The 19703-nt window shown below is 41.7% G+C and overlaps 1 protein-coding gene across 1 annotated transcript in view; it reads left to right on the top strand.

Annotated features, from left to right (window-relative positions):
• Window positions 1-272: 272 nt before the first annotated feature.
• adgra2 (adhesion G protein-coupled receptor A2) overlaps window positions 273-19703 on the top strand; it is a 37735-nt gene continuing 18304 nt past the window's right edge. The window contains exons 1-2 of the mRNA XM_046034722.1: window positions 273-1285; window positions 18696-18767. Coding sequence (XP_045890678.1) covers window positions 984-1285; window positions 18696-18767 — 374 coding nt within the window. The 5' untranslated portion in view covers window positions 273-983. The remainder of the gene's footprint in view (window positions 1286-18695; window positions 18768-19703) is intronic.

Raw genomic sequence — 19703 nt, 5'->3', positions numbered from 1 at the left:
ATGAGAAGATGCATATATTCAGAAATGATTTTCAGATTTGACACAAATAATGTGTTTTAATATCATGTAGGCCTACTACCAATTAAGAAAATTGCCTACTGGACTATATCATGATGAAGGTGTGTGAAGCAGGCTCAGGTGGGTACAGCCCAGGTCACATGTGAAACCTCCTCCCTGTCTCTCTCTGGCTGAGCTGGATGCGCTAGGACCGCGGGGACCATGGCGCAGACGGAGACGGAATGGGCGCACTTGGGGTAGTAACTAAGTGAGTTTGAGTGTGACAGAGGCAAGCAGGCAAAATCGCTAGATTTTGGGAATTACACGGGAGCCGATGAAGACCAGCTCATTTCTTGTCCGAACTAATAGTTTACTCCCTGTTTAATTTTTTTTAAGTGGCGCTTGAGAGAATTCTACTGAGACCTCGGTCGGACGAAACCCTGAGGAAAACTTTTGAAGAGCAGCGGCAAAAGTTTGAGAATATACTTTTTTTTTTATTTTTTTTTTTACTTCTTCATATAGATGTCAGTGTGGCTCTGGCTGTGGCTCTGGCTGTGACTGCTAAGTCGTGAGTCTCATCAACCCCTGGATTAATTTGTAGAGTGGGAAAATAACGGTAACGTGGACACTCCCAAGTATCCTAGAAGTGATGTAAATCTCTTAAGGTAATTAATGCGACCACCAACGTTTTTAGTCAGAAAACTGCGCCCGTTTAGGAGTTGAAGAAGTTTGGATGGGCTAACACACCCCTTCAATTTAATAACTATTTGGACCAAAGGGAGTTGTGCGCCCGGGCTGCCATGACATAACGGGACATTCTTGGAAAACCGAGGGTGCTGAATATTTCTGAAATGACCGGACGATGAGTGCTTATTGTTGAGCGGAGGATCTCCAAGTTTACCATTCATTCAAGACTTGAAAGGTAATTGTGTTCCTTCTTGCCCTCATTACACCCCCCTCTGAAAGCTTCATGGTGGAGATATGGGATGACTGGAGGCGGGGGTGCAGCTGAGGTGATATCCAGCCGAAGGACAATGTTTGCGCCCGGCGTTGGCATCCCTCTGCTGCCGGGGCGTCTGGTACTGATGCTGCTCCTGCTGTCCGCCTCCGAGCCGAGGCTCTCCCAGGCTTGTCCCGGGTTGCTCGCCTCCACCAGTGGCTGCAGCTGCACGGACGAGCGGTCCAAAGCGCACGGCGTCCAGGCTGTGGGGAGAAGGGTCAGCTGCAGCAAAGAGGAGCTGACTGAACCACCGGATGCCAGCCTGCTGCCCAACAGGACCGTCAGTCTGTGAGTGTCTGACAAGTTTACTGTTACCTCTGAACCAATGATATATCACTAAATTATGATTATCTTGCTGTGGCCTAAACAGCAGGCTGTGTCTGCGGCACTGAGTGGTGAGATCACATGGTGACCTTACATTATGGCGTCATTCATGTCCTCTGGTATGACAGCAGTATTCCTTTAATATCCTATAAAGATTTATTGCAAGAAAATGTATTATCAGTTTTAAGCTGGCATAGCCTTTGCTGTAGTTACAGTAAGTGTGAACTAATTGGAGGAGTTGAGAATTTGAGGAGTGTTTCCATGTTAGGATTTAATTGGGTGAATATGTAGTTTTGATGGTGTATTTTATATGAAATACATGAACAAAGTTCAGAGCAGGCCCACACAACCATGACTCTGAGCCCATGACTTTGGGTTTAACTGTATTGAGGACTTGCTGCAGTAATAAGGCTTATTAGGTCAGAAGTTTACATCTTGATCCAGTTTAACTCTGTAGTGGAAGGGCTGAGAGTCACTTCTCTGTAAAGCATTAGGAAGATCAGTGAGAGGGAAGACTGGCCGCATAGCCATCATCTGGCCCTGCCTCTTTGACACAACTCTGTCACTTTAAATTTGCCTGTGACCCAGCCTGGCTGCTCCCAGTTCAGCTTTCTTTTTCTCCCTCTACTACCACATGGCCCAGCTGACTTGGCCAGGCAAAACTAGAATTAACAGAAACACACTTGGAGTGTTTTATATGAGAAAACACCAAAATTATTTGGTGAGAACTGGATAGCAATAATTCTGGGCTTAGTTTGATATTTTTGTAATTATGAAGCAGTTATTTGTGTGGTCTGTTTGGACAAAACTTGAAAGGGCCAAAAGACATTATCTTTAATGATGGATGGGCTACCAATCTACCAGTGACACATTTTTGGGTGTTGTTTTAATTCAGTTTTGTTCAGCAGCACTTTCTTCACAGCTACTCAGACTTTCTGAAGACACTGCTCCTTCCCACAGTATGTTACTGTCTGTGTACTCTGACCCAGTGAGAGAAATGCTAGCTGCATATGGCCACAGTTAAAAAATATGTTCAACTGCCCCACTGCAGCGAGCATTTGAGGTAAAGTAAGGGGATTTATGCCCCAGGAGAACTAAAGCCAGCCAGCAGTCCATTTATAGGGCCTTATGTTTCTTGCTTAATAAAGATGGAATAAACATCTGGGGAACACATTGCTGGAAACCAGAGGAGAAAAAAAAGGCTTGGGTGGCAGTGGTCGAGGTGATTGAAGATAATCTTCCATCCCCGCATCTAGTAATTTTGGTTGAGTTGTTTTTGTACAGATTTCTAGCATTCTGTGACACTTTTCTTAGGCTGTGTACAAGGAGCAAACGATTATAGCCGTGATCCGCCATTTTAGCTTTACCTTTCCCAGGAACTCTGTGTCTGGAAAGTTAATTTTCCTGAAGATTTGGTGAGTTCCTCAAGCACCCATGCTCCCATCGTTGCTCATGACATTAGGTCCAGATGTGGAATGTGAGAAGTTGTGTTGATATTCGTGTTATTCCTGACATTCCTCAGTCTGCTCAGAGACTTCAGACAGTATCCCAGGTGCAGCAGGGGAGCTTTCCCCATGCCCTACGCCACCTCAGTCCCTCTCCACATCGGATGGCCTGACAGCCAGCCACGCTGCCCTCTCTCCTGGAGCAGCCTGAAGGAAGGCTCTCCTCCATGCTGAGCAGGCAAGGGCTGGAGGACACCAGGCCCAGGGCTTCCGGGGTTGGCTGCTACGTGTAATGCACAACAGCTGGCCCCTGTGAACATTCCAGCTGAGGCCCCTAAGCCTCATGGGAAATCCCAACGGGGATTTGTTTATTAAAACTATTAGTTGGCTGTTTGTTGTTCCTGCCAGCCATGAAGGAGCAACCAGTTACCCCAATATTATTGCCCCCTCTTCTCATCAGTGCCTCTGCTGCACTTTGAGTACATTACTGTGAGTCAGATTATACACTGCAACATTTCTATAAACTCACACTTATCACTAGTTTAATGATCCATTATGGTATTCTCAACTTTCCACCATGAGCTCCCACTTTCCCTCTTTCTCTTTATCTCCAGCTCCCCATTTCTTTCTCTTTCCCACCCCCTCTATCATGAGTTCATCCACACGCAGTAACTCTCAACCTAAATATTTAGTCGTCTTGGTAGGAAACTGCCATGTCCAAACTCCTTCCAGATGTGAGCCTGCGCGGGGCTTGTGTTTAGGCCTAATTATGCACGGCTGCAAAGGAGCTGGATCACTGGGAGAGGAAGAGGAGCAGAAGGGTAGAAAGGGGAAAACAGATAAGAGTGTGAAAGCGAAGAGTGCCGTTGTTGAGGGGAGAGTAGGAATAAATGACGGAAGTTGAAAAGAGGCTGAAGTGAAAGAGAGAGTTGAACACGAGGGGTAGAAAAAGTGGGAAGAGGGAACCAAGAGGGGAACAAAGAAAGAGCGCAGAGCAAGAGAGAGGATGGAGGAGGGAGAGGAGAAGCTTGGCAGGCGGTTCAGAGGGATGTGCCCCCGGAGACCGACAACTCCCCAGCCCCTGACTAACAGATCTTCGACACTGGGGTGAGAGGGAGGAGGAGGCAGGGCTCCTCAGTGTAGCTTCACTTCTGTTATTTTGGTGGTGGAAAAAACAAATATGCGCCTGCGCCGCGAATGGATACATATCATGCACATTCAGCCTATAGCTCAGAAACACACAGAGCAATAATTCCTTTCTCAGCGCTGTGCAGTGGCAGCTGTGTTTGTTTTACTGTTTTAATGGATAACAGTCAAATGAAGAGAATGTACAGTGGCAGTCTATGTGTGAATGTGCTGGTGTCTCGTAGCTTGTGGTTTTTGCAAGTCGAAAGCGCGCTCCTCCCTTGGCATATTTTGTTGTCATCATTGTCAGTTACTGATGGCTTGGGATCAGTGGGTGCCAGCCTGAATGAGTGGGCACAGATGCACAGGGTAGGGGGTCAGCATGGCCGTCCTTGGCCTGATGCCCCCTCACCCAAGACAGATGCAATGCAAGACAGTTGCTCCCTGCACTTGAGCCCAGTTTGTCATTGTTGCTGGCTGGTAGTCAGGGGTTTAAGATAAAAATATTACAACTAGGGCAGTGATATTTTTATCAGTAAGGACCACCGTTGTAAATGAATGAACTGTAAAGGTTTCCGTTTATACTGTAGAGGTTGTTGTCAAACAATGGCCCAGTGGCTTTCTTGCCTAGAGTCAGATGAAGCTACAACTAGCAGCCAGTTAACTTAGCTTAGCATAAAGACTAGAAAGACGGGTAAACAGTTAGCCTGCTCTGTCCAAAACTCACTTGTTAAAGCATTAACATTACTTCATTTAGCTGACACTTTTATTCAAAGCGACTTACAATTGCTATATATGTCAGAGGTTGCACACGTCTGGAGCATATTTGGGGATTGAACACGGGTCTCTCACACCAAAGCTTTTCCCTGTGTATTATGTCTTTATGCTGAGCTAACTAACCAGCTGCTAGCTGTAGATTTTTTAGATTCATATTGAATGGATGGAGTATTTATAACCATCTTTACAGTTTGAAGATAAAAAGAAACTGGGAATAATTCACATCAATGAAGCATGTTATTAGCTGCAAATGTAAAGTAGTGATCAACAGTAACATGACATACTGTTGCTCGCTGTGGACTGAAATAGTTGCAGTGATGGTTAGGCCTACAGCACAATCCAATAACTCAGCAGTGCAACAACGGTTTTCAGCACAGAATTATTTACTGTTCTGTCTCTGGTTAGCTCATTTGGGGTTCTTAATTTAAACAGTAGTTTGACATTTTAGGAAATCCACTTCTTTGTGTACTGCTACTTCAGCTAGTTGCTGCTCCTGAACTTAAATCAAATGTCAGTGAATGAGCTTGAGGTGGTGGTAGGCAGATTTTGTAACCTTCGGACAAAGCCAGGCTAGCTGTTTCCCCCTGTTTCCAGTCTTTGTGCTAAGCTAAGCTCAACGATACCTGGCTGTAGCTTTATATTTACCAGCCAGTCTTCTCAACTGGTGTAAATGCTCCATATTTGTATAGCACCTTTCTAGTCTTTTCAACCACTCAAAGCGCTTTTTACACTACATCAGCATTCACCAGTCATACACATTCATACACTGAGCCTAAGTGCTCAAACGGAAACTAACATTCACACACATTCATATACTGGCGGAACAGCCGCCAGGGGCAAATCGGGGTTCAGTATCTTGCCCAAGGACACTTCGACACGCAACCAGCGGGAGCCAGGGATTGAACCGCCGACCAACAAAATTTTAATTCGATCTTACCAACGTAGCTGCACTTGTTTTTGTAATAGCTGAAATAATTGTGACGTTTAACGGTTTCACTGGAAATGTTAGGAGGTTAAATGTATTTATTTATTTTTATACTTAACCCCACATTTATCTGGTTTCCCTTTATTCAATGTTGGTTCAATTTAGCCGACCATCACACAGTCCCCTGCATCACTGTTCACTCACTGTCAGCTCACCTCAACAGTATCATCGAATGGCTACAGAATGAATCTGCATCCCTTTAATCACCATTTTATCTTCTGAGTCACATCATCGGTCTCTTAGTTGTGGCCCATGTGTGGACTGAAACCCAAGGGCCAGCAGATGTGTTGGTGGTTTATGTTGGGTCTGTGAGTCAGTGTTGAGGTGGGAGTATGTCGATGAAGCGTCCTAAACAGTCATCTTATCAGAAGGCAGAATTCCAATAACAGGGAGAGCTTTGGACCCTGGGCATTCCTTCAGCGATAGGGTTTATTTATGTGGAGAAAGGTGTTGAGAGGAGGGGGAGTGGGCCCTCCTCCACACATGTTAGGTGGTGCAGTGGTCAGCAATAAATCAAAAAAGCAAACAAAGGCCCGACACTGGATACTCAGTGGCAGCACCTGCCAATGCCACATAAGCCCCGGGTTTTTATTGTGCCCTCGCAGGTCAAGGTAACGTGACCAGAGTGGCACATCTCCAGACACCTACTGTGCTGTACTGTAGCTGGCCACCTGTTTGAATGATGAATGTGCATGTCACTTATCACCTCGTTGTGTTTGTTGATTAAAAGGCTGCGATATTTCAAAACCCGGCAATAACAGAGAGATGTGTTGTCAGAGTAGTCCCATACCCCTCAGTGGCCTTTTGTTATTTTAGTTTTTCCTTTCGCACTGTTCTCTTCTTATCTTACTCCAAAAATGCCTGACTTTGACTTTTCTTTGCCAGCGCTAACTTCCCTCTCCCTGTGTCCGACCACAGCGGCCCCCAAAGTTCCTGCTCTTAGTCGACAACACATGGATACAGATGGAGATAATGGGTGTCTATAGTGGGAATGCCTGTGGCTTCAGTGTGTGTGTGTGTGTGTGTGTGTGTTATTGTTTCTGATTTGCTTTCTCTTGAGAACAAATCCATGACAAAAGTGTAGTCATCTAAGGCATACCAAGAGTTCACTAATGTAATCTGAGAACTCTTAATTTACAGTTTGATTACTCTTGGGTTGAACACTCCAAGTATTCACCTATATATCCCACAAGCTTCTTTCCAGATCTCTTTAATCCGTCTTTCTGAAAAAATGTAATGTGTTCCTGGAGTTTAGTATCCACATTTTAAGACAAATTGGCATCCATTAGACTATAACACTTGCTATTCAAATTTTAAACCTCTTTGATTTAAAAAGTTAAACAACAATGCATTTTCCAGCGTGGCATTGTTATGTATGTCATTTTTCCAACTGTTTTGCAGTAATCTCTGCTGTCTAAATTAGTTTTTTCCTGTTCTGCTGTTATTACAGACATGTCTGAGCTAACAGCTGCCCCATGCCTCCCCTTAAGCTTAATACTTTGCAGATAGAAATGAGAGTGGTATTGATCTTCTCAAGTAATAAAATGTTTCTTTAAGTCTGCATATGAGGATCATAGGTTATGTCCAAGTATTCAGGAGCTTAACACTTCAATTAGGTGCCAGGCCGTGATGAGCTCGAAAAGTTATTGCGTTATAAAAGTTATAGCCTCGGAGCTGAATTTTTGAAAGCTGACGTTGATGAGGGGAGTTGCAATATAGGAGTATATAGACTTGCAATAGTCAAGAAGGGATAATGACATTAACCATCAAGTCAATCACACACACATATTTTTAATTTCAGTTGATTGGCTGCCAGATTTTCAGGCTTAAAATGACAAATAAATGAATCTCCGACTCACATATCCAATTTTAATATTGTGTTTATCAATAAAGATTGTGGCTATGCTTTTTAATTATCTGATTACATGTAAGCCAACCAACAGTAATTCATCTTCATAATTTCTCTGTTACCCCTCCAAAACATTTTAATGTTGAGTATGCCATTACTGTAACATAGAACCACAAGATATTAAAAATCTGTCACTTCAATTCTTTTATCAATCACTCCTTCTATAAATATGAGTTGGTTTACAGCCTCAATCAAAGGGACAGAGCCAGTTATGAAATAAAGCATTAAGCTTTTATTAAAATCTTTGTTGATGGAGCAAACCACTGTAAAAAGATACAGTATGAATGTGTATTCCTTCATCTGAATTCTTTGGAAAGCATGTTGGTCTACCATATTATTATAAAACATGCTTTATGATTTTTTAAGAAATTCTGGGAATCTGGTGTCAAAATTGGTTGACGTGCAGTAATTAGAACTGTCGCGATGTGATTCTCTGCAGTCACACAGAAAAAACCCCCCACAGAACAAAAATCACAGCCTCATCACAGATGCCTTTAAAGACACCGTGAGAGTATCTGGGGCAGAAAGATTTTAGCCAACCCTTTGTAAAAGCAGTCTGATTTCCCAGCAGTCTTTGCTCAGAAGCAGAAAACAGAGGCTGGTTATGAGACAGAACAATGAGACAATGTTAGCCAGGCATACACCACATTCCACTCACTGTCTGAAAAGGCTAAATTCACTAAATTGCCTCATTAAAAGTGTAAAAACACTTTAGATGGTGATTAAACTGACTATTGTGTTCCTGCTCTGCAGCCATAAACTTTCCAATTTGGTTTGTCTTGACTTGTGTTTGACTCTAAATATTGCAATAATTTACTGCAGCTTTACAGTAGGGCTGCGATATTTCTACTAGTGTTCTAAGGTTGTTAATATTCATAGCAGCTACTTGTTTACATCTTTAAAGTTCACTGCTTGTCCAGCTTTAGCAAATTGTGTATAGACAACATAAGAAACACACTTCATGGACGGTTCCTGTTAACAAAACTCATTGAATTCTAAGTAGGGTCTTCCTCTCCAAAGTGGATATTGTGTTGGTGTATGTGCGTGTGTGTGTGTGTGTGTGTGTGTGTGTTTGCCTGTGCACACACATATGGGAAGGGCGTGCATGGCCACAGCTCTCAAAATAGTCTTCAGTCCTCCCACCTCTAATTAGAGACATTTCAAAAACCCGGATTTTAATTTTAGCCTAGTAGCTTTTGGACCACTTATCCGCACACACACACACACACACACACACACACACACACACATTGAGTTAAACATACACACTTTCCGTTTAAATAAATCTGATAGGTCATACATTTGTGCATCTAAATCTGCACACAAACACACACACACACACACATAGCCACAAACCACAGAGCCTTACTCCCTGGCCCAGCCTGGTAACCCAAGCACAATGCAGTATACTCTATAATAAGTGGTTACACATATCAAATCCAGGAGTTCACTCCCCATATCTAGCCTCAAGGCAGGAACATATAATAATAAAGCTAAGTAATGCAAGATTCTCTACACACTTTAAATCAACCAACTCATATATTTCTCATGAACATGTATGACAAGTATCCGTTCCACCCCTTATATATGGGTCTTCTCTCGCCCTCCTCACCCTGTTTGATGACTGAATTACTCAATCAGGGTTTGCAAAATGATTTCACAGAAAATATTTTGCATGCAATTACATGGATGCTCCTTTGCATGACAGGCGGTAAATGGGGCTTGTAGCTTGGCAGCGTTCCTTGGTGGCTGCTCCAAGCCCTCTGGTGGGTCAGACACAATGGGAACATTCACATCTTGACATGCATTTGCTGCTAAAGTGCCTGTTGTGCTCGAGGGCATTTAATCTCTCTGTTGCATTCAATGCTGTGACTCTGTGAGGACAGGCTCAGGGTGCAAGGGGCTCCTGGGACTGCTGGCTTAGGTGGCTCTTCGTCTTTTTTACGAAGAAAGGGTTAAGCTATTTGGATGGACTCAGGCGCTGAGTAGTCAGTGCAGTCTGGAGGCCTCTTATAAAGTACTTATTGCAACAAAGATGATACAGTCACCTCCCAGTCTGAGAGATCTCTCTGCTTCTGCTCTCATTCATTCCTCCTCCCTCAACCATTCTCCTCTTGTCTCTGCAAAAGTGTCCATTAGCAAGACAGAGACGAGGGTTGGATTCAACTGATGCAGGCGCATGAAGCCACAAATACCAACTTTTTACAATCACACATGTGCAAACACTCACTGTAAATGTCATTGATTTGGATCATTTTTATACCATAAAATGGCAAAATTTATCATGTCGTGCACAGCCTGCACAGTAGCAAATCTATAATATACAGTCCAAACACAATCAAACCATCTGGACCATATTCATTATATGGGGGCGGGTGACACAGACTGGCCAATATGAAATTTTTACAGTTTTATTTTTTTCCAAAACCCGCTCACACACATTTCCTCAAATGACAATTTACTTTCCCAAAACTATAAACATACAAAAACAGCCACACTTAGTCTGGCCAAACCTCAGACATCGGAGACAAAATTAAACACTTTATTCAAAACATGTTATCTCCCAGCTAAATTAAACTGCAGATTTCTTGCTTTTGGATGAAGCTGCCAAATACAGAAACAACACTGAAATATGTGAAAAACTACTATCACGAATCAGGACACAGGCATTTCAGTCTTTTCACATTGAACAATTCCAAACAACCTGCTGTGTAAATGATGTATTTCTGTAATTGTGAGAATTGCTAGTATTTGTTTTTGGCTTATTGACAACATTATAATATGCTAAAAAACAACAACTTTGTAAGTGATTCTATAATGGAGTCCTGGTTTTATTTTTTCCATCCTTTTAACCTGGTGATTACACCAGGTCCACCTACTTTTATCAAGATAAAAACAGGCATTCATCAACTGGGAAAAGTACACAGACATATTATTTGGATAAAAATCAGACAGTAAGCACAACTCATAATAGTCTTTGTCTTTACATTTAGATATACAGTAACTTTATTTGTGTGGCACATTTCAATACAGTGTTTAGTGTGTAAAGTTCTTTATAACCAGGTAACAATAGACAGCAGTATTAGCATAGAAAAGTATTGGACTGCTACAACACAGTTCTTTGAGTTAACTAAAAGTTAACCTAAGTTTGCCTCTGTGTTATATGTGTTCAAAAAGTTTTCACAGAAGTAAAAAAAGACAGGCGTAAATAATAAAATCAATGATGGCTAAATTAATTTCAGCTGTTTCAGTTTCAGGGTCCTGGTATTGTGCACGCTGCCTCAATGTCACACTGTCATGACTTACTGGGACACTTGAATAGAACAGAGACATCATTATTGTTATTAGTAACACTCTGTTTTACCTACTATGACAAATCAAAAGGCATATTTTTATGAAAAAGTGTCAATAATATTTTTGTTCAAAGTCTTTTTTTATGATTGTGAAAACCTATATGTGCCGTATGTACCATAAAGTCTACTGTATGCACTAGTGACACACACACACACACACACACCCTGTGACATGTCATGACCCAGAATTCTCTGCCACTAATGAATGTGCCAATTACTACTGCAAGTTTGTCACCACAGGAGCCCCAACTCAGCAGGCAGTTATGTATCTGTATGTGTGTGTGTGTGTGTGTGTGTGTGTGTAGTGTAGACTGCTGTCTATCATTAAAACCTTTAAAGAAGTTCAACCAATCAATGTGAATGCAATTCATATCACAGGCTGCACACTTTTGTTCATTTTGAAGCCAGTTTACCTCTAGACTTTGTTCAACTAAATCACATATAACATAATCTAATTTTTACAAACAATTAAATTCCAATTCCTTTAACTAAAACATGTTTAAACAGGCTATAATTATTTTTAACATATCATGCAACACATGTGTGATCACATTATCTCTTCTCACTGACGTGCCCTCAGCTCATAAATTACTCTGACTGAGGCCAGCTCCTTGTCTATGAGGTTAAACTGCAATGTACGCTAGTTTTTTTGTAATGGCTTTTGATCTATTAGACCTGGCATTTGGACGGAGTAAGCGGCTTTGGAAAACATAGTAACAGCCAAATTAAGTAATACATGTTTTAATCCATCTTTTGGTTCAACCACAATATTCTGTTGATCCGCTATGTCAATCCTCATTACTCTCAGTGCAATGTGTGTGATGTGTATATAAAGAGAAATGCTGCCATGTCCACTTAGTTCTCCTCTGTGATCTGCCAATATACTTGAAATACAACTCTGGCAAGCAGAAGCTGCTCGAATGGAAAGCAAAGGGGGAAAATGCAGTAAAAAACATTGACGGTTTTGTATAGAATGTTCTCAGCGGTAACATACACAGTTAAAGTTGCTTTCACAATGCTTTGTTGTAAGTGTAAATTACTTTCAGCAGAATTTAATTACCTCTAAGGAAAATAATTTTTTTTAGTTATATAAACTTAAGCACTGCTGTGACACAGACCAGCATGTGCATTATCAAGTCAGCATGCTAATTAAACCAGGCTTAATTCAATAATGACGCTTAGAGACTCTCATTGAAAATCACTCTCATTATCTGGCTCCCATTGGTCTCTGAATAAGGACTGGATTTATGGCACGTTCCCAATCTCTTTCAAGGGTTCTTGTCTTTCACCTCGCGTGTGGTCCTTGGGGGTAAGAGACCCATCTAAAGTTAAATGATGTTTACACAGTGGCCTGTTGGGTTGTTTTGACTCTCTTTATTAGGCTGAACCTGCATCTCTCTGTCTCTGCTGGCCTTTAAGCCCTAGATCAATGCTTGGGGTGGGACAGGAGGTGGAGCGTCTAATTAGCACTCATGTCTTTGCGCTAATTGATCAGTGATCAACTTCCAGTTACACTGCAGCAGCTCCAGGTGTTTTAGCTGGTGATGCTGCAGAAATGCTCTGTATTCAAAATGAAAGAAAACGTCACTATTATTCCAAGATTGTAAAGAGTAATACATAAGGTAATGAGAGCAGGGAGCTTAGCCTCCAGATGAATTCTTATTAAATATAAATCCCTCCTTGAGACTGTTTGTGGTTTGCTGGAGAGGCCTGTAGCTACATAGAGCTCACTGTCTGAGTCCAGCACGGCTAAATACTTAGAGGGCTAAAGGGGCCAATTTGAATCAGCGCTTTTTTCTCAAATGCATCTCATTCATGTCCGGGACTAAATGCCAAACCAGGATGGAGCATTTCCTGTATATGCTTCCCGCTAATAAAAAACACAGGACTTAAGTGTGTCTATAGGGAGACAGTATGAAGGCTGCAAAGATATTGACACCAAACCTTCAGTGGTAACCGAGTGCAAACAGGACTTCCTGTTGAGTTTGGGTTTATAGCATTCTAGCTGTGGTTAGGGCAGGAGACAGAAGGATGTGTTGTCTCTCGTTGTCCCTCTGCACCAGGCTGCGATCTGGAAAGCTGAAAAGCCTCTGTGTAGCTGCTCCCTGTGTTGGTGCCGTACACCACACAGCAAGCCTTCCCAGCTCCACCACAGAGATGATTCCTCAGTGAAATGATCGGTTGACAATGACCCCAAACCAAAAGCAGCTGTGGGAAGCATGCTGCTTTTGACAGACAGTTGCCGTTTACAGTACACACAGGTACATGCAGACATATGGGCACACGCACACACATTATGCCTTCCCACAGAACTGAGGCAGTATGTCGCAGTGAGACTGCCTTCCAGCTAGGAGTCAGGGGGAAGAGCGGAAGTAAATCAGTGAGCAAATACGATTTGCGACATGCTGTCATGCCCCTTTGTGGCCCTCAAAGGCTTTGTGGGTTTAGGAAGCAAATTGAGCAAACCAACAATGTGAGTGGCACGGTGCAGGGAGGAGCTGCTGTGGTTTACTAGACAAGACTATTTGTATGGTTTTTGCTTTTTCACACTATCACGCACCAAGGAAACCCAGAGCTAACACTGAACTATAGCCCTTGCTACTGAAACATCAAGCATGCTAGTAATAGTCATTTCCTTTGTTTGATAAATAATGGATTGAAATGACAACAAAAAACATTACATTTCTTACAATATGTTTCTGTAAATCCACACTCTGTGCAACTAATACTTTCTTAAAGGTTGCTTTGACAATAGTGTATTTGTTTGTAAGATCTCTACCAACATCTGGGTTAAGGTGATGCGTGGGATATTTCATCAATTTTTAAGGAAACCTTAGATTGCCATGTTAAAATATTACAGTAGATTACATAATTTGAACTTTTGTGGTAAAACACATTTACATTTACTCATTTGGCATGTGCTTTTATCCAAAGTGACTTACATTTGAAAACACTGCAATCTACCTTGACTCCTTTATTGTATTTATTGTGAATACCTGCAGTTGTCTCAAGGATTAGGAGAGCCTAATCAAAACCTTAGAGACCAGGATTTATTCAGAAATGTGCTGGAGAACTCAACACAATTAACTAAGGTCAACTTATTATGGAAAGTGTAGGCCAAAATTAGTAAAATCAAGAAAATGTTTGGCGCGAGAGAGAGAGAGAGAGAGAGAGAGAGAGGGGGCTAGAGAGGTACAGAGAGAAAAAGAGAGGGATGGAAGGAGAGAGAGGGGAGGGAGGCAGCTTACACAATATCCACACACAGAGGTACAGACAGTAAAGGTGATGTTGCTATAGACTAAATGAAAAATGGTACAGATATTTATAGTAGTGTTAATGATAATAATCGTAATGTTAATGATTATAATAACAATAATAACAATAATAATAATAGGACTAGTAACAATAGTTGTTGTAGTAGAGGGTGTCGAGCAGGAACACGGGGGCAGCAGGTGACCCGCAGCCACAGATCCAGACTCCACAGCTCCAGAGCCAGAAAACCTGCAGGAAGTGATAGGAGGAGAGAGGAGAGGGACGAGAAAGCACAAGACTACCGGAAAGGGGAGAAGTTGTGTTAGTAACATGCAATAATAGGATGAGGTTGCATACAGAGGGAGAGAAAGTAGAGGAGAGAGGAGCTCAGTGCATCATAGGAAATCCCCCGGCAGTCTAGGCCTATAGCAGCATAACTAAGGGATGGTTCAGGACTCACCTGAGCCAGCCCTAACTATAAGCTTTATCAAAGAGGAAAGTCTTTAAGAGCCTACTCTTAAATGTGGAGATGGTGTCTGCCTCCTGAACCCAAACTGGAACCTGGTTCCACAGGAGAGGAGCTTGATAGCTGAACTAGCTACTTTTGGAGACTCTAGGAACCACAAGTTATTAGTTTATTAATTAGATAAAAATTATAAACAAAAAATACAACTTCTTAATCCCTTCTGATTTTTGTTATTGTTAAGTTCATCACTGTTCAAAACATACTTGTTTTTAGCCTTGGTTTTGTTAAAGAATGAAAAATTCACATGTAGTCATTTCATTTTATTCATTTCATATGTATTCATTTTATTCATATTCATTTCCCCTTCAAGCTTTAAGGTAATAGAAAACATAATACAACATGTGACAAGTGACGTGGAGGTGTATATGTACTCTATGTCTCCTGTGGTTTTACTGACCCTGTTTAACCCCTCGACTATGAGTACACTACACATGCAGGGCTGGTGTCTGTGCTTCTGTTTGACCTGGCTCTTTTCATATGACCTCCTGCTTTTTGATCTTCATGTAAATTAATTAGATGAAACGGGTAAATGGGATCCTGAAGCCTGACATGTGGCCCTGATTTTTTTTTACATAGATTAGATGGATTCAATTAGCCTGTCTGATTTCTCAGAGGCTTTTGTGGTCTGAAAGGGTTAAGTGAATGAGGGATACCATCCACAGTCTGGACTGAGTTATCACACTGTCATGCCATGTAGCATACAGCATATTGCTCTTGAAAGCAGAATAACTAAATCTGCCATCTGATCTGTCACTTCTGCAGAGGGAAGAGAAGCCACTCATGTACAGTAAGGCCTCAGTAGCAGTACTGAGCAGATGCTAGACTTCCAAGTAGCATGGACTTCTATGATAAAGAAGCTACTCATCGTCTTTGCTTAGAAAGCTCTTTCTAACCTTTGTATGCGATGCACCCTCATATGCCTCAGCCGTCACCTGCCTCCAGACACTGCTGCATCTGTCTGATGGCTGTCCAGGAAGTGCTCTCTCTACAACCCCTGACCTCTGAAACTGGGTTCTGAATAAACAGCAAATTGGCTGGGTTTCCTGTTTAGCCTGATGGGAACGCCAACTATTTCTGTCTGTTTACAGAGTTCTGCCTCCCTCTCTTTCTCATAGTTGTACTCTCTGTATTGTTTATGAAAGAACAATGTCCTACAACTGTGCTACAAACATCAGGCTTTGGGGATTATACAGTAGTGACCAGCCAACCAACTCCTCTGCGTTCCTGGAAATCTGTGCCTTTTGTTGTCTGGGGAAGGGTTTCGGTTAGCTCATCTTGAGGTCTTTGTTTAGTTGTGAAAGTCAGCTTTCAAGTCCTGTCATACAGAGTAGCAAGATAATTGAAATACTGTGTGTTGAAATGTCTTAACTTGAGACAAATGAGGGTTATGATGCCACATGTGAACTTCATTTTTTCCCCCAAACAACACACAAAAAAATACATCTGTGGAAACTTTGCAACTCATATTATAATCATGTATTTTGTTCTCATAGAAAATGCATTGATACAGCATAATAAAGACGCGTACAAATGCACAATCAAGCACACCAAAACCAAACAAGTGCACCATCTGAGTGGTAGTTTTTTCTGCATAAAAGGCTTTGTCAAAAAGGAACTATTTGTATCTAAACTGTCTGCGTTGAATTAAATGTCTTGCTTCTTTGCCAGATGTGACTTTCTCCTCTCCTATCTGTTTTGAATTATTCAGGCAGTTCCGGTTCTTCTGTAGCTTTCATCTCGGGCCTGCATCCAGTTACGGGAGTGATACTGTGCCCAAAGTCAAGTGAGAGACCTTAAATGTCCAGGAGTCATAGGTTCAAATACAGGCTACGCCATGAGAGGACCGACTCTGCTCTCATCTAACATCCACTTGTCAAAAGTCTTGACTTAATAACAGTGATTTATTTCAACAATTCAGTGTGGATTTGTGAACATGACTTGTTTTTATTTTTTTTACAAAGCTAGAAATAAGGCTGTTATCTAGGACAATGTAAATTTTAGAGGCTTCAACTTTGGAAATAAATTTCTGGATTTTTGGATGGTAATTCTATTGATGTAGCACATTTTAAAATAAAACAGATTTTGGTTTTAATGCTAAGTAAAACAGGCCTCGGTTTCACTATTATAGTCATTATCAGTAAAGCAGCTCTCGTCTTTTGATTGCAGCACTGTTCAAAAGTACATGTCTCTGGTTTATAATTTTAGTAGATAATTGTAGGACGATTGAGTGTGCTGTCCAGGATGACTGGAGCGCAAGATGATTTACTTTACATGTTTTGTTTGGTCCTTGAATGTCTTCAAATCGTCCTGATACTGTGGCTGTCAGTCAAGTTACTGAAGTGAAGAAGTATGTGAGGCCAGTGTGTCCCTGTATACCAAAACTGGATGATTAAATCGGGTCATTAACTGAGTTGGAAGGTGCCAGGCTGAAGGCAGTGTTTTAATTGATGTGGCAGGAAATGAGGGGGGAGCAACTGCTGCTGCTGAATCTGTAAATCTCGCAGACTGTTCACAGTCCGCTCCCACTTTTAAAGGCGCTCACACAGCTATGCTCTCTCGATTAAGAACACACTTAATGTCGCCAACAGCCCATTAAGCACCATGTGCTGGGGGCGAAGATGATGTGAAACTAAAGGGTGTGTTAATGATGGCGTCAGAGCAGGGCCTCTGCTGTGTCCTGAGCTCCTGCTGAGGGGACGTGGGCAGTAGCAATAGCAAAGGGGATCTTGGTCTTGGCTGAATATTGAAAAAGTTGACCCCATCTTGAAGCATGAGACAGGATGCATTGGCTTTTTCAATTTTTAAGCATAACCACAGTCATTCCCTAAACTTTCCCAGGTGTTTTAGTGGCCTAAACTTAACAACACATGGGATGCACAATGCAAAGCACAGTCTCTGGTGTCAATGTTTTGTATCTCGAAGGCCCAACCATCTACCCCAACCAAAGTCTGCGCAAGAATGTCATACTTGTTGAAAAAATAAATAAATAAACGTTGCCAATGAATATAATCCAGGTGGCAATTATGTTTTCCACCATTGGGTATTTGGCAAAGCAAATCAGTATATGGTATAAATGTGTTTTGTAGGAGACTGTGTTGGAACAGCTTCAAACACAGGGATGGATGCTATTTTCTTGACATGTTACTAATAAGAAATGTCTCCATTGGGTCCAGTGAGGTTTGGGTTGTTGTGAAAAGACATATCAGAGGTTGTTAAAAAGGAACTTAACACCAGGCTGTAAAGAATGTCAGGTTATTTTTTAATCAGTTTGAGTGTTTTTATGTGACTGTGATCTTTTTAACCTGTGTATAGAGCCAGGTGGCTGAACACCTGTTGGCTGTAGCTTCATATTTAACAAACAGACATGCGAGTGGTATTGAACTTCTCATTTTACTCTCGGCAAGAAAGGGTATCTCCCAAATAGTTTGCACAAACTATTCCTTTAAAAATCTATACAAAGGTCTATCCTAACTGACTTTGACAATGGAATGTCTCTCAGACCATAGTGATTACCGTTAATATCCATTTCCCATGATCCCCTGTCAGACAAAGCAATCTCAACCTCACTTCCAGAGTTTTCCGTGGCCCTCTGGTCCGATAAGAGTCCTATAAGCCAAGTGATACGCCAGTAGGGAAAGAGCTAATTAACATGGCCTGTGCCGCCACTCGTTAGATGTGGAAAGCCATCCTTTTGATGTAAAAATGTATGCAAAATGATTATCAAGATTAGAGCCTCCCTCCTAATCTAGATGTCCTATTCCCTCTTTAACATTAATTGGAAACATCTTAAGTTAATGTCTCTGGTCAGGCTAATCTCGTGTGACTGCAGCACCAAGTGGACATTTCACTTGGCTCTCATCCTCTTCTTGTTAACTGTTCACTCACTGTTTGGTTTAACCTGAACTTTCACTTATAGAGTCATTTAGCATATTTGACGTTAGCAGCATCTTCACTATAGTCCCAGTGGAATATTTCTAACAGTACTGGTTTTTTTTTTTACAGGATTCTGAGCCACAACAAAATACGAGTTCTGAAGAATGGATCCTTCTTTGGACTTTACGTTTTGGAAAAACTGTGAGTAGCCAATCACCCTTTATGATTGTTTCACTTCTGCAGATGCTACAGTGTCATCATGTTTATTGTTTACATATGATTTATCTTAAGCGTCCGTGTGTGAGCTTTTGTTTTAGCTTGCCTCTGGGCCTTAGAGAAATACAGACAGTGTATCAGTGAGATCTGAGAAGCTCTGTGCGCTTCTATCCAGTCATGGGCTTCTGTCCAGCAGGGAGGATGATACACTCAGACTGGCTATCACAGAGTTATGTTGAAAAGTTCACATAATTACACTTTAGTCCTCCATTATCAGGTAAGCCACACTCCACGGGACAAGATAAGGGAGATCCCTGGAAGGAGGTGCGTGTTGGCAGATTCGCCTGTGGTTCACAGACAGTCTAGTCCTCAGCAGTACAGTAATCTCTCTGAATGGGGAGGGAGACAGGTGATAGACAGTATAATTTCTGGGGAAATATGAATGAATGGCAGTCCTGGTGACAAACAGGAAATTAACCATAGTGGGGAATGTTGCCTATCATAATAGCTCTTAGCCTTAAATCTTTTTAGCTATGCCAGTGGCTCTTGGTCTGTCTGTTGGTCAGCTGGTGCACCACTTTGGTACAGACTGAAATATCTCGCCAGCTGTTTGCTGGATTGCCATGCAATTTGATACATATCACATACATGATGCCCACATAATGAATCCCACTGACTTTGGTGACCCTGTGACTTTCCACTATGAGGTTAATATTTTTTTGTTTTGTCTTTACAACTATTTAATGGATTGCCATGACATGTGGTAGAGACATTCATGGTTCCCAGAGGATGATTTTACTATCAGGATTAATTGTAATACCTTTTGTTATCCCCTAACTTTTAATCGAAGTCGTTAGGTAAAATTTGGTCCTGTTCTTTGGTTTATGACTATCAGAAAATGTTATCATTCATAAATGGTGC

The sequence above is a fragment of the Micropterus dolomieu genome, linkage group LG21, assembly GCF_021292245.1.
Source record: "Micropterus dolomieu isolate WLL.071019.BEF.003 ecotype Adirondacks linkage group LG21, ASM2129224v1, whole genome shotgun sequence".
In the NCBI taxonomy this organism is placed as follows: domain Eukaryota; kingdom Metazoa; phylum Chordata; class Actinopteri; order Centrarchiformes; family Centrarchidae; genus Micropterus; species Micropterus dolomieu.
This window is presented reverse-complemented; position numbering and strand designations above follow the sequence as displayed.